At 46.4% G+C, this 13,956-nt stretch overlaps 1 protein-coding gene across 11 annotated transcripts in view; it reads left to right on the top strand.

Moving 5' to 3' along the window:
* rhof (ras homolog family member F) overlaps positions 1–13,956 on the top strand; it is an 85,324-nt gene that overhangs the window by 32,811 nt on the left and 38,557 nt on the right. The window contains exon 1 of one of the 11 annotated variants that reach the window (XM_038789657.1): positions 7,813–8,260. The exons of the other annotated variants lie outside the window; for them this stretch is intronic. Within the exon in view, the coding sequence (XP_038645585.1) occupies positions 8,141–8,260 (120 nt within the window). The 5' untranslated portion in view covers positions 7,813–8,140. Of the gene's footprint in view, positions 1–7,812; positions 8,261–13,956 lie in introns of those variants that run through there. 11 annotated transcript variants of the gene reach the window in all.

Raw genomic sequence — 13,956 nt, 5'->3', positions numbered from 1 at the left:
CACTCTGGGTGCATCACCACTTCAACCGTATCATTCCCTCTACCAATCTCCCTTGCCCATGCCTGTTTCCTCAACTGATGGGCAACATCCTGCTCCCCTTCTCCCTATAGTCATACACTGCCTCTCTGACCCTCTGCAACAGGCCCACCACCTTCCCCATGAACACCAACCCAAACTCCATCTGGAGCCTCTGCCTCTCCGTCAGCAACCCTGCCTTTAGTGCCTCCGAATACCTCCTGTCCACCCTCAAAATCTCATCCACCAGCCTAACTCTCTCTTCCTGCTCCACCTTCTCCCTGTGCGCCCAAATCAAAATAATTCTCTAATTACAGCCTTGAGTGCCGCCAGCAGCCCCATGTCTGGCTCCACTGCGGCCCATCCAGTTATCATGGTGGTCCACGGCCAAGGCTTCCAACTTCAGTTCCCCCCCCAATCCTCCAACCACCAACACACAAACTTCAGCCCTTCTTTTTTTTAATACAGATTTAGAGTACCCAATTCATTTTTTCCAATTAAGGGGCAATTTAGCATGGCCAATCCACCTAGCCTGCACATCTTTGGGTTGTGGGGGCGAAACCCACGCAAACACGGGGTGAATGTGCAAACTCCACATGGATAGTGACCCAGAGCCGGGATCGAACCTGGGACCTCGGCGCCATGAGACAGCAGGGCTAACCCACTACGCCACCGTGCTGCCCCTATTCATCCCCTTTTTAAAGAGGGCAGCCTTTATGCGGTTGAACCCAGGCCTCCTCTTTGCCAAGTCCGCATCCAGGTCTTGGTAGACCCGCAGCTCACTCCCTTCCCAGGTACACTTCTTTGTCTGCCTTGCCCATTGTGGGATCTTTTCCTTATACAAAAAGTGATGCAGCCACATCACCATCGCCCTCGGTAGCGCCCCCACCTGCGGCCTCCTCCTCAGTGCCCTGTGCTCTCGGTCCATCTCGAGAGGCCGATCAAAGGCCTCCTCCCCCATCAACTTCTCCAGTATATTTGCCGCATACTCAGCGGTTTCCGCACCTTCAATGCCTTCAGGCATACCAACATTCCTGACATTCTGCCTCCTGGAGCGGTTCTCCAGGTCCTCCACCTTCTCCCTCATCCTCTTCTGGCTCACCCACATCACTGCTAACTCTGCTGCCAACTAGGCCACCTGCTCCTCATGCTCTCCCACCGCCTCCTCCACTTTCTGCGCGACCCTGGGACTCCAGCTTCTGCTTGACTCGCTCAATCCTAGTTCTCAACGGTTCCACCACCGTGGCAAGGTCTTCCAGGGCCTCTTTCCTCTACAGCAGGAATTTATTATTCAAGAACTCCACCAGCTGCTTCATTGACCATGGGCGGGCAGCATGCCCCCCCTTACCCTCTGCCATCTTTACTTGTGGCACACCACGACAATGCTACTGCTCCAAATGCTCTTTCTTTCTTGTGGCGCTCCTCGCCCGCTGATCCATGCACCAGCCACACCAGAAGAGTATTACCTTCCTGCACCTTTTGCCCTCAAATACTACACTCTTCAGACGGGGAAAGGCTGCAAAAAATCCAACTTGTGCAGGAATCACCAAATGTGCGACCACTCACTCCATGGCCACCACCAGAAGTCTCAGAATACTTGCTTTACACAGATATCCTTTGAGAAATAGATCTTTTGATGCTGCTTTACAGAAAAGATCTGACTCCTGCCAGACCCTCGCAGCAATTCTGATTGTATGACTTCAAAAGCTGTTTCAACTGGCTTGTTTCAGCTCCCCCTTGTCCTCAGACAAGTCTGTGCTGCTTTAAAGAAAGACTGTTAATCTAATTTCTGGAACCTACCTCTTAATTCACCTGAGGAAGGAGCTGCGCTCTGAAAGCTAGTGATTCAAAACAAACCTGTTGGACTTTAACCTGATGTTGTAAGACTTCTTACTGTACCCACCCTAGTCCAATGCTGGCATCTCCACATCATTTTAACTAAACTGCAGAGAGCAAAAGCTGCCTTGTAGTCCCAGCTTGATCCAGAACAGAACTGAACTGAACTGAAAATGCTTTCTCAAGAAGCCTATCGCCTTCGCTCCACTCAGCATTGGCATAATCTCACAAAGCTGAAAACTAATTAACGTCCCAGGGAATCTTATTCAAAATGAAACTGCATTTGCCCAAACTTTTTAAGAGGCTAGTTGCATCCCTGGCTCCTAAAATATACTAGGATTTATATTAAAACATGACTGGAGTAGTCAACCAGACTCTAACCCAGGCTTTTAACCCTTACTTCACCAAATACATATAATACAATAGCTCTGAAATTCCCACAATCATCATATTGATAAATACCTGACATGAGCTTATTTAGGGTGTAAGTCAAAAGAGTTTAGAAGGAAAGTTGAATTAAGAATTTTGATTTAAAGTTTTTAAGTATCAGTGTTTATTATACTTCTTTTTTTAAAAAATTTTAGATTAGCCAATTATTTTTTCCAATTAAGGGGCAATTTAGCGTGGCCAATCCACCTACTCTGCACATTTTTGGGTTGTGGGGGCGAAACCCATGCAGACACGGGGAGAACGTGCAAACTCCACACGGACAGTGACCCAGAGCCGGGATCGAACCTGGGACCTCAGCGCCGTGAGGCGGTTGTGATAACCACTAGGCCACCGTGCTGCCCGTTTATTATACTTCTAATGGTTTTAATGTAACTGACTATTTAAGATAGAATGCAGTTATTAGTATTCGTGTTCTTTAATTTTTGTGCAGTCAAATGTGATTTAAACCATGATGCTTGTGGCTTCATTCATTTAGTAAATACCTGGGCTTCGGGATTCTAAAATAAAAGTTAAACACGTTAAAAGTCTCTTCCAAGATCATAGCAATGTTTCAGCCTCACCAATTTGATTTCTGCCATTGCCATAGCACTGAAATTTCCCTTATTAATATTCTCTGTGACTGTCACCACGATAAACTATCTATGCTAGTCTCTTTTGATCTGTCTGCAGCTTTTGGTGCAGTTGACCACACCATCCTCCAATGCAATTCCACTATCATTCAGCTAGGTCAGGGGTGGGCAAACTACGGCCCGCGGGCCGCATGCGGCCCGACAAAGGTTTTTATGCGGCCCGCCAATGAGGTGCCCGGAATCATAACCGCCATTTTTGAAAAGCCGCCGGGGAAAAGCCGCTGAAGTAAATGTGCTTATTCAATAAGCGCATTTACTTCAGCGGCTTTTCCCCGGCGGCTTTTCAAAAATGCCGGTTATGATTCCGGGCACCTCATTGGCGGGCCGCATAAAAACGCGCGTAGTGGGGTGGATGAGTGGGGCTGTCTCATTGGTCGGTTTAGTTGGGTGTGTGACCAATAGGAGTCCAGGTTACAAACAATAAGCCTTATTATTGTTTGTAACCTGGACTCCTATTGGTCGCACACCCAACTAAACCGACCAATAAGGCAGCCCCACTCATCCACCCCACTACGCGCGTTTTTATTGTTGACTCGGCTAGGCTGTGCTTCTGTCAGTGTTAAGGATCAGCACAAGCAACTTGACACCTGATTTCAACAAACTGGTAAATGACTGCAGTCAGATGCATCATTCTCATTGACATTGTTCTGTTACTTACTGAGTTACTTTGTTTTTCAAATAAATGTGCTTTTTTTTTCTTTAAAGACCTTTTATTTTGGCTATTTAAAATATTAATTATTTTACTTAATATACTATGCGGCCCTTTAACATTGTGAATTTCTGAATGTGGCCCTTGCACGGAAAAGTTTGCCCACCCCTGAGCTAGGTGGTTCTGCCCTCACCTAGTTGCATTCCCATTCAAAGGGCCATAACTAAAGAATCACCTGCAATGGCTTCTCATCCCACTCCAGCACTGTTACCTCTGGTGTTCCCCGAGAATCTATCTTCCCTCCCACCCTTTTCCAGTGCTTTATACAGCTTCCTTCCTTTTGTACTCTAATGTTCGTATTTATAAAGCTCAGGGTCCTGCCTGCCTGGCAAACCCAAAGTCCAGTCTTTTTTTAAATTTTTATTTTATAAATGTTTTTTATTGAGCTTTTCAACAAAATATATTTACTGTTATGTACACAGAATAAGATATATATATATATAAGAGAAGGACACACACAAACATAACAAAAAAATGTAATAATATAATAAAAAATAAAGTAACTGGTAAGATATTATGCACCAGCTCAACAGCAGCAACTCTGTACAATTGGCCCGGATGGGTTTAGCTGCCGTTGTGGTCTCGCGCTCACCTCCGCTTCAGCCGTTCGGCCCGTCTTTCGCCTGGATTCTCCTTGCTCTCTGTTCCTGCAGATGCCAAGTTTGTTATCGTTTCCCGTGCCCTTCTTCCGGCTATCATTTCCCTGCCCCCCCCCCCCCCACCTCCCTGGTTCTCCTCTATTGTTCCCTGTCTCTTCACTCTTCCCCCCCCCCCCCCCTTCAGCCCCTCCCTCTCCTGTGGTTCGCCATTCTTTCCTCTTAGGTTTAGCTGCCCCACCCTCTCCGGTCTGTCTCTCCCTCTCATGCCTTGGCTACTTTCCCCTGATTCTCAGCTACCTGGCTTTTCTTTTGCTTGTTCGTTGGCCACAAACAGGTCCCGGAACAATTGGGTGCCCAAAGACCTATTTTAAATGGCACCCAGCCATTGATATGCCCTCCTCCTGCAGGCGCAGTCCTGCAATTGCCATGGTTAGTGGTGGTGCTGCTGTGCTGCCTGAAGGGGCAGCTCCAATATCTGCCACTGCCAGGATATGAGTCCAGCAATAGCGGGCTCACCTCCCACTTTGGCGGTCAACAAATTCAGATGTAATTTTTGTCTAATTCAATTCAGCCCACTATTGTTTGCATTACCTTTAACTCTTCCCTCAATGCTTCAATTTTCTAATTCTACCTTGTGAGATGAGCCTCAAACACATGAGAACATGTAACAAGAACAGAGGATGCTGGAAAAACCCAGCAGTTCTGGTAGCAGCTATAGGGAGAGAGCAGAGTCAATGTTTTGAATCCTTTTGGCTCTTCATCAGCCCTGAGGAAAGGGGGGAATGTGTTCGATATTAATGTGTAGCCATGAGAGATTGCAACAAAATGTAGCAACTTTAAGAAAAAGACAGGTGGTGGGATGGGGGAAAGATTTGCATTGAGGCAATACAAGTATGGCATATTTTTTAAAAGGGCTGTTTAAGATGGAGGATCAAAATCTAAAGTTTCCAAATTCAATGCACAGTCCCGAGGGGGGCAACATGCCCAATCGGAAGGTGAGCTATTGCTCCTCCAGCTTGGCTTCCCTGGAGCATTGGAACAGGCCAAGGACAGGCATGCCAGATCCGCGGAAGCCTCTACAGTATTTCGCTTTGTTTAACATGAGAAAATGTGTTGGGCGGGATTTTCCAGCCTGCTGCGGCGTGTTTTACGGTGGTGGAGGTGGCTCACCATTGGCTGTGGTGGGGTCTTCCGTTCCCGCCCTGTGGAAGGTGGGAAGGGCGGGAACATCCCATCCACCCAAACGAGTGACCATGAAACACTAATTTCCCCATGATTGTGTCTGACTGGAAACTCACATATTGTAAGTCTACAGCAGGTGGCGTGTTTTATAGTTTGAAACACAAAAGGAAAAAAAATAGCTACTTTGTTCATCAATGTGGAAAATATTCCAATAAAATTACAGGATTAGCTAGTGACCGGAATTCGGTCCTGTCTCACCCTTTCTAAAATATCTGCTTCCGTTTTAATGTAGATTTCGGTAGTTACCCAATTAAATTGTGCGAACGGAAGATCGTAAGATTCGACACCCGTGAGGCTGAACACGTGTCTTTGCTCTGATGTTGTGACCGCCTCAAATTCATCCGAGGCGAACTTTGCAAGTGTTTGCTCCAGTCACTGTCTTACTGAGAACAAAAACATCCTGTCAGACTAATCTTTACTGACAATATATTATTTAATATTTTCTCGGGATCATGGACGTTCTTCATTTTAAAGTGTCAGCTCGGGACTTTTGATGAAAGCGGGTTCGTTCCAGGACATAGCACCGATCTTGCGTCAGAGGAGTAAGAGTTTTTACAGCACAGAAAGAGGCCTTTCGGCCCATCGTGCCTGCGCTGGCCGGCAAGCTATCTATTCCAATCCCATTTCCAGCAATTGGTCCACAGCCTCTATGCTAAGGTGTTTCAAGTGCTTATCTTAAGTGCTTCCTAAATGAGTGCAAGGTTCAAACATCAAAACCACCTTCAGACCATCTAAAAAGTGACAAATGAACAGCACTGTGATTTTCATGGATCGCAAAACTTAACTAAACTCACATTGAATGTTAATTTAAGAAATTTTATTGCATTTTGGCACAAGAAACAATCAATGAATGAATGCCTATTTTCTTTTTTTAAAATTTAGATTACCCAATTATTTTTTCCAATTAAGGGGCAATTTAGCGTGGCCAATCCACCTACTCTGCACATTTTTGGGTTGTGAGGGCGAAACCCACGCAGACACGGGGAGAATGTGCGAACTCCACACGGACAGTGACCCAGAGCCGGGATCGAACCTGGGACCTCAGCGCCGTGAAGCGGTTGTGCTAACCACTAGGCCACCGTGCTGCCCCTGAATGCCTATTATAACGTGCCATGATGTGGAGATGCCGCCGTTGGACTGGGGTGAGCACAGTAAGAAGTCTTGCAACACCAGGTTAAAGTACCAACTGTCCTGGTTTGAGACAATTCATACCTCTTTAACCTGGAATTACCATCTTTGGATCTGTAAATATTCAATTACCTGCAAATGCTCGCATTCTAAGCATTGTCTGGCATCTCTGACTTTGTCTATATAATGTTTCTGGAACATACCTCTCCATTCACCTGAGGAAGGAGCAGCGCTCCGAAAGCTCGTGTTTGAAACAAATCTGTTGGACTTTAACCTGGTGTTGTCAGACTTCTTACTATTATAACGTGCAACATTGGAGCAGTTTGCTCTCTTTGGAGTCTTATTTTGTTACAAGCCTCACTCAGTACTGAGCTTTGTTTTCTGAGGTGGTCCTCGGGAGTTAAGTTCCAATTAAGGTGCTAATCACTCAAAACCAGCTCAGCAGGGTGGGCTGGTGGAGCAGTGGTTAGCACTACTGTCTCACGTCGCAGAGGACCCGGGCTCGATTCCGCCCTGGGTCACTGTGGAGTTTGCACATTCTCCCCGTTGGGGAGAACCCCCACAACCCAAAGATGTGCAGGTTGGGTGGATTGGCCATGCTAAATAGCCCCTTAATTGGGAAAAAAATTGGGCACTTTAAATTTATATTTAAAAAAAATAGCTCGGCTGGGCAGGACATGTCTTTGGTACGCCCAAGTGATTGCTTTACTTAGGATTGAGTGGGGGCATGGGACTCCCGGGAGGAGGGTACAGGACTCTTTGGGAGTCCTTGGATTGTGCCTGACGAAAGTGGAGAAGGTTCATTGGGGAAGGCACCCAAAAACGTTGTGGTGGTGGGGGGATGCAGGATAAGACAGCGCACAAACCTCCAAACTCATCTACCGGACCCTTCAAAGACCACCTGCCCTGCCTGGAGCAAAGTTTGCAGATGGTGCATTGGATTTAGCAGCCAGCTCAGAACCCAAAGTGAAGCACCTTCCCCTGGATCCCGGAGGAGAAGAGTTGGTGCCGACGTGAGGGAGGATTTGTGTTTCCTGTAACCTATGTCAGAATGTGAAATGGAAAGGTCGCTGCTGTCAACCTTGCGAAATCGGTTGTACAACATGAGGCGCTCAGGGCGAGATACAGATCTTCAAGTTGGCGGTGCGGCCGCCTAGTGGGAGGCGCCAGTGCACAGCAGGAGTGTGCTGATTTGTGAGCACCTTCTCTCAGTAGTCACCAGGCAGCGGCACACTCCATTCACCTCGACCTCCTTCCGGGCAGAGGCTGACTTCAAATGGCCCCAAAACAGCAAAACATCTGAAAGCTGGAAGGCGCGCGGAATCTGCCCGATCCAGTCAGCAGGATCCAGCACTTTCCTCCTGGACTCTCCGGTTCAACCTGATCGGCACATGTGTCACCAAAGGTCACGTTTCTGCCCCGGAGAGTTCTCACCGGAGTTTCGCGGCACTCCCAGGACCTGAGTGTGCATCGTGGGGAGGGAAGGGATTTATAAACTACTCGTTTTTCTTCAAAGACAGACAATCTTCACGATGGCAAATGGCCACAACCTTCACGCTGACGGGAGGGAGCTGAAAATTGTGATCGTGGGAGATGGCGGCTGTGGCAAGACGTCTCTACTCATGGTGTTTGCTAAGGGAGACTTTCCAGAAGTAAGTTGAATGAACACAACGGCAGAGATAACCAATGTGGTGGTAGATAGCTGTCAGAACGGCAGCACGGTAGCATGGTGATTAGCATAAATGCTTCACAGCTCCAGGGTCCCAGGTTCGATTCCCGGCTGGGTCACTGTCTGTACGGAGTCTGCACGTCCTCCCCGTGTGTGCGTGGGTTTCCTCCGGGTGCTCTGGTTTCCTCCCACAGTCCAAAGATGTGCGGGTTAGGTGGATTGGCCATGCTAAATTGCCCGTAGTGTCCTAAAAAGTAAGGTTAAGGGGTGGGGGGTTGTTGGGTTACGGGTATAGGGTGGATACGTGGGTTTGAGTAGGGTGATCATGGCTCGGCACAACATCGAGGGCCGAAGGGCCTGTTCTGTGCTGTACTGTTCTATGTTCTATGTAATCCGTCTGAAAGTAACCAGTGTGTTCTGCATTTAAAGAATTGTCATTTGGCGCAGCGCTGCTTCCAAAGTATTGGAATAATTGTCATAGGAGTAAACCTTTGCAGTATTTTGTTCCTCATACTGGCCATATTCTTCTAACATCGCGTTGTTGCGGATAAAATTTAAAATAAAATGCCCCCCCCCCCCCCCCCCACACACACAACTAAAAAAAAGATAATCCAAACTGTGGTGTTTAGGCAGGACCTGGGCAAATAAGGCTTGTGTGAAATGTCTCAACTCACTGAAGCAGCACGGTAGCACAAGTGGCTAGCACTGTGGCTTCACAGGGTCTCAGGTTCGATTCCCACTGAGTCACTGTGCAGAGTGCGCACATTCTCCCCATGCCTGCGTGGGTTTCCTCCCACAGTCCAAAGACGTGCAGGTTAGGTGGATTGGCCATGATAAATTGCCCTTCGTGACCAAAAAGATTAAGAGGGGGTATTGGGTTATGGGGTAGGGTGGAAGTGAGGGCTTAAGTGGGTCGGTGCAGACTCGATGGGCCGAGTGGCCTCCTTCTGCACTGTATATTCTGTGTTCTATGAAACGCATTGCTCAGCGGTTAGCAGATCTCTCCTTGAAGTGACCTGGAACTGTGAAGATGCTGGCGGCAGTTTGCAGGAACAACTCGTAAACCAGTGAGAAAGAAAATGAGATGGGGGAGGGGAGAGAACCAAGGAAAAGGGGAAAGCGAACAAGAGACATCATTACAAGAGTGACGATTGAGCCTGTTTCAATTTTACAGCACATTTTACACGGCCAAATTAGTAGTGTTTGGCAACGGACTGTTCCTCCAGAAATATTGTTTTGAGGGTCAGTCATGTTGATGTTTATTGTGCATCTGGATGGTGTCAATGTGTCTTACTACTTTTTTTTTTTAAAAATTGTTACTTACTGCTGTTGAGAAATGGTATAGTATGAGAATTGCTGCAACTTTCAGCCCTTCAGAAGAAAGTATTTGAAAGCGAAAGGTTTTTTAAAACCAAGACAAGTTGTTTAGGAGCAAGTAGTGGGAAGCAATGCTATGTCCCAATTACAAGTGAAATTTAGCTAGCTCCATGGGCACTGAGAGAACTTACACAACAGACAGAATCGTCACCTTCTCACGTTGCAATCATTAACCTTTTCCTGAGTGGAATTTTTATTTTCTGAGCTTGAACATTGTAGACCAGACAAGCATGTTGGATGAACAAGCAACAACCAAGGATAGATATTCATAGAATCATAGAAACTCTATAGTGCAGAAGGGGCCCATTCGGGCCATTGAGTCTGTACCGACCCTCCGAAATAGCACCCTGCCTAGGCCCGTGTCCCCATCCGATCCCCCTAACTTCACCTCACATTTTGGACACTAGGGGGAAATTTAGCATAGCCAAGCCACCTAACCTGCAAATCTTTGGACTGTGGGAGGAAATTGGAGCACCTGGAGGAAACTCATGCAGGCACGGGGAGAAGGTGCAAACTCCACCCAGTCACCCAAGATCGAAATTGAACCCAGGTCCATGGCACTGTGAGGCAGCAGTGCAAACCACTGTGCCACCGTGCAATTGTTTATTATATTCCTCTGATTGGGAATTGTTCTAGCTTTTGCTAGTATTGATTCTCTTGTTGTATTATAGTTTTGGCAGCTGTCCTCAATACCTCTGCACAGCAGGAATGCCAGACATGCCATATAGAGGTCAACATAGTAACCATTAATCACCCCAGTAGGAGAGTCCTTCTGCCATGGCATAGCATCCCTAATTGCCTGTGCTAAATTTAATGCATATTTATGGTGCAAATCCAGGACTTGAACACGAAAGTCAAGGCTGGTTTTCCAATGCAGGACAGAGGGAGTGCTGCACTGTTGCAGATGCTGTATTTTAAATGATATGTCAAACTGACCCCGTCTTCCTTCTCAGGTGAACATGAAAGAACACATGGCAATATTTCAAAGAAAGCAGGGGCGTTATCCCATGGTCTCATGCCCAAATCTTACATCTCAATAAACATATTAAGAGCAGATTATCTGGTCATGGTCACATTGCTGTTTGTGGAACTTGTCGCGAGAACATTGACTGTCACATTTCCAACATTACAAGAATGACTGCACTTCAAAAGTACCTCATTGTTGTAAAGCAACCTGAGACATCCAAAGATCTTGAGAGGCACTATATAAATGCAAGTCTTTGTTTGTTTGAAATTTCTTGACATTCATGGGGAGGTTGATGGTGAGGACTGTTCTGTGAGGATAATGGCAGAGTTATTCAAATCAACCAGCAATATGTGACAATTTGCAACGAATGACGCATCTCTTCCTAACCACAGCTTGCTTTTTTTATATACACCAACAGCATGCGGAAGAATTGGGTTTGCCTGTGGTTCTCTCCCCTCCCCCCACCGTCCCCCACTCTCTAAATATACAAAAGCCTAGCAATGCTTACTGTCAAGGCCTTCACAGAAAAATGGCTACTTGGGTGGAATATGGTCGAGTTCCCAGTACTCATACCCCAGCTAGAATCCTTCCCTTCAGAAACAGAAAATGGAAAAAGTAATAAAAAATAGCAAGTACATTGAATCTGGATGGGATCCGATGTAGGAAGTCGGGGGGTGGGGGAAGGGGGGGGAAGTAAAACGGGGCCAGGAACAAAAAGCAGTAAGGGGGAAAGTGTAAGGCAGAGAAGCTATAGTCAAAAATCAAAAAGGGCCACAGTACAGAGTACAGTGACCGAGGAGAGTGTGAAAAGGGAGGTGGTCAATGCAGGATTGAGGGTGCTGTACCTAAATGCACGCAGTATACGGAACAGGGTAAATGAGCCTGTTGCGCACGTTGAAATTGGCCAGTACGATGTTGTGGGCATCACAAAGACGTGGCTGCAAGGGGATCAGGGCTGGGATCGAAATATACAAGGATATGTGTCCTATCGAAAGGTCAGGCAGATGGGCAAAGGGGGCGGGTTGCATTGTTTGTAAAGAATGAAGTTAAATCGATAGCAAGGAGCGATGTAGGATCAGAAGGCATATAATCTCTGGGTAGAGTTGAGGAATCGCAAAGGCAAAACGACCCTGATGGGAGTTATGTGCAGGCCCCCTAGCAGTAATCAGGATGTAGGGCAGAAAATAAATCAGGAGATAGAAAAGGCATGTAAAAAAAGGCAATATTACAATAATCATGGGGGACTTCAATATGCAGGTGGACTTGGAAAATCAGGTTGGTAGTGGATCCCAAGAAAAGGAATTTGTGGAATGTCTAAGAGATGTTTTTTTGGAGCAGCTTGTGACAGAACCTACTAGGGAACAAGCAATTCTGGATTTGGTGATGTGTAATGAGGCAGACTTGAATAGGGAACTTAAGGTGAACGAACCCTTAGGGAGCAGTGACCACAATATGATAGAATTTATCCTGCAGTTTGAGAGGGAGAAGCTGCAATCAGATGTAACAGTATTACAAATAAATAAGGGTAACTACAAAGACATGAGGGAGGAGCTGGCCAGAGTTGATTGGAGAAGGAGCCTGGCAGTGGAGCAGCAATGGCAGGAGTTTTTTGGGGGTTATTAGGGAGGCACAACAGAAATTCATCCCAAGGAGGAGGAAACATGCTAAGGGGAGGACAAGGCATTCATGGCTGACGAGGGAAGTCAAGGACAGCATAAAGCCTAAAGAAAAAGCATATAAAGTGGCGAGGAGTAGTGGGGATCCAGACGTTTGGGAAGCCTTTAAAAGCGAGCAGAGGACAACTAAAAAAGCAATAAGGGGGAGAAGATGAAGTACGAGTGCAGGCTAGATAGTAATATAAAGGAAGATAGGAAGAGATTTTTTCAATATATAAAAGGTAAGAGAGAGGCAAAAATAGACATTGGACCACTAGAAAATGTGGCTGGAGAAGTAAAAATAAGAAACAAAGAAATGGCAGACGAACTGAATAGTTACTTTGCATCAGTCTTCACGTGGAAGACACCAGTGGGATGCCAGAGCTCCAGAAGAACCAGGGGGCAGAGGTGAGTGCAGTGACCATTACTAAGGAGAAGGTTCTGGGGAAACTGAAAGGTCTGAAGGTGGAGAAGTCACCTGGACCGGATGGACTACACCCCAGGGTCCTAAAAGAGGTGGCTGAGGAAATTGTGGAGGCATTAGTGATGATCTTTCAAGAATCACTGAAGGCAGGAAGGGTCCCAGAGGACTGGAAGGTGGTGAATGTAACACCACTGTTTAAGAAGGGAGGGAGGCAGAAGACGGGAAATTATAGGCCGGTTAGCCTGACTTTGGTCATTGGTAAGATTTTAGAGTCTGTTATTAAAGATGAGATTGCGAAGCACTTGGAAGTGCATGATAAAATAGGACTGAGTCCGCACGGCTTTGTCAAAGGGAGGTTGTGTCTGACAAATCTGTTAGAGTTCTTTGAGGAGGTAACAAGCAAGTTAGACAAAGGAGAACCAGTGGACGTGATTTATTTAGATTTCCAGAAGGTCTTTGACAAGGTGCTGCATAGGAGACTGTTAAATAAGTTAAGAGCTCATGGTGTTCAGGGTAAGATCCTGACATGGATAGAGGATTGGTTGACTGGCAGAAGGCAAAGAGTGGGGATAAAGGGGTCATTTTCAGGATGGCAGCCAGTGACTAGTGGTGTGCGTCAGGGGTCTGTGGACCACAACTTTTTACAATATACATTAATGATCTGGAAGAAGGTACTGAAGGCACTGTGGCTAAGTTTGCAAATGATACAAAGATCTGTAGAGGAGCAGGTAGTATTGAGGAAGCAAGGGGGCTGCACAAAAGACTTGGACAAGCTAGGAGAGTGGGCAGTGAAGTGTCAAATGAAATACAATGTGGAACAGTGTGAGGTTATGCACTTTGGAAGGAGGAATCTAGGCATAGGCTATTTTCTAAATGGGGAAATGCTTCGGAAAGCAGAAGCACAAAGGGACTTGGAAGTCCTTGTTCACGATTCTCTTAAGGTTAATGTGCAGGTTCAGTTAGCAGTGAAGAAGGCAAATGCAATGTTAGCATTCATGTCAAGAGGGTTAGAATACAAGACCAGAGATGTACTTATGAGGTTGTATAAGGCTCTGGTCAGACCATATTTGGAGTATTGTGAGCAGTTTTGGGCCCCATACCTAAGGAAGGATGTGCTGGACTTGGAAAGGGTCCAGAGGAGGTTCACAAGAATGAGCCCTGGAATGAAGAACTTGTCGTATGAGGAACGTTTGAGGACTCTGGGTCTGTACTCGTTGGTGTTTAGAAGGATGAGAGGGGATATTATTAAAACGTAC

The sequence above is a fragment of the Scyliorhinus canicula genome, chromosome 1, assembly GCF_902713615.1.
Source record: "Scyliorhinus canicula chromosome 1, sScyCan1.1, whole genome shotgun sequence".
NCBI classification, from domain to species: domain Eukaryota; kingdom Metazoa; phylum Chordata; class Chondrichthyes; order Carcharhiniformes; family Scyliorhinidae; genus Scyliorhinus; species Scyliorhinus canicula.
Note: the sequence above shows the minus strand (reverse complement) of the source record. Positions and strands in the feature narration are given on the sequence as shown.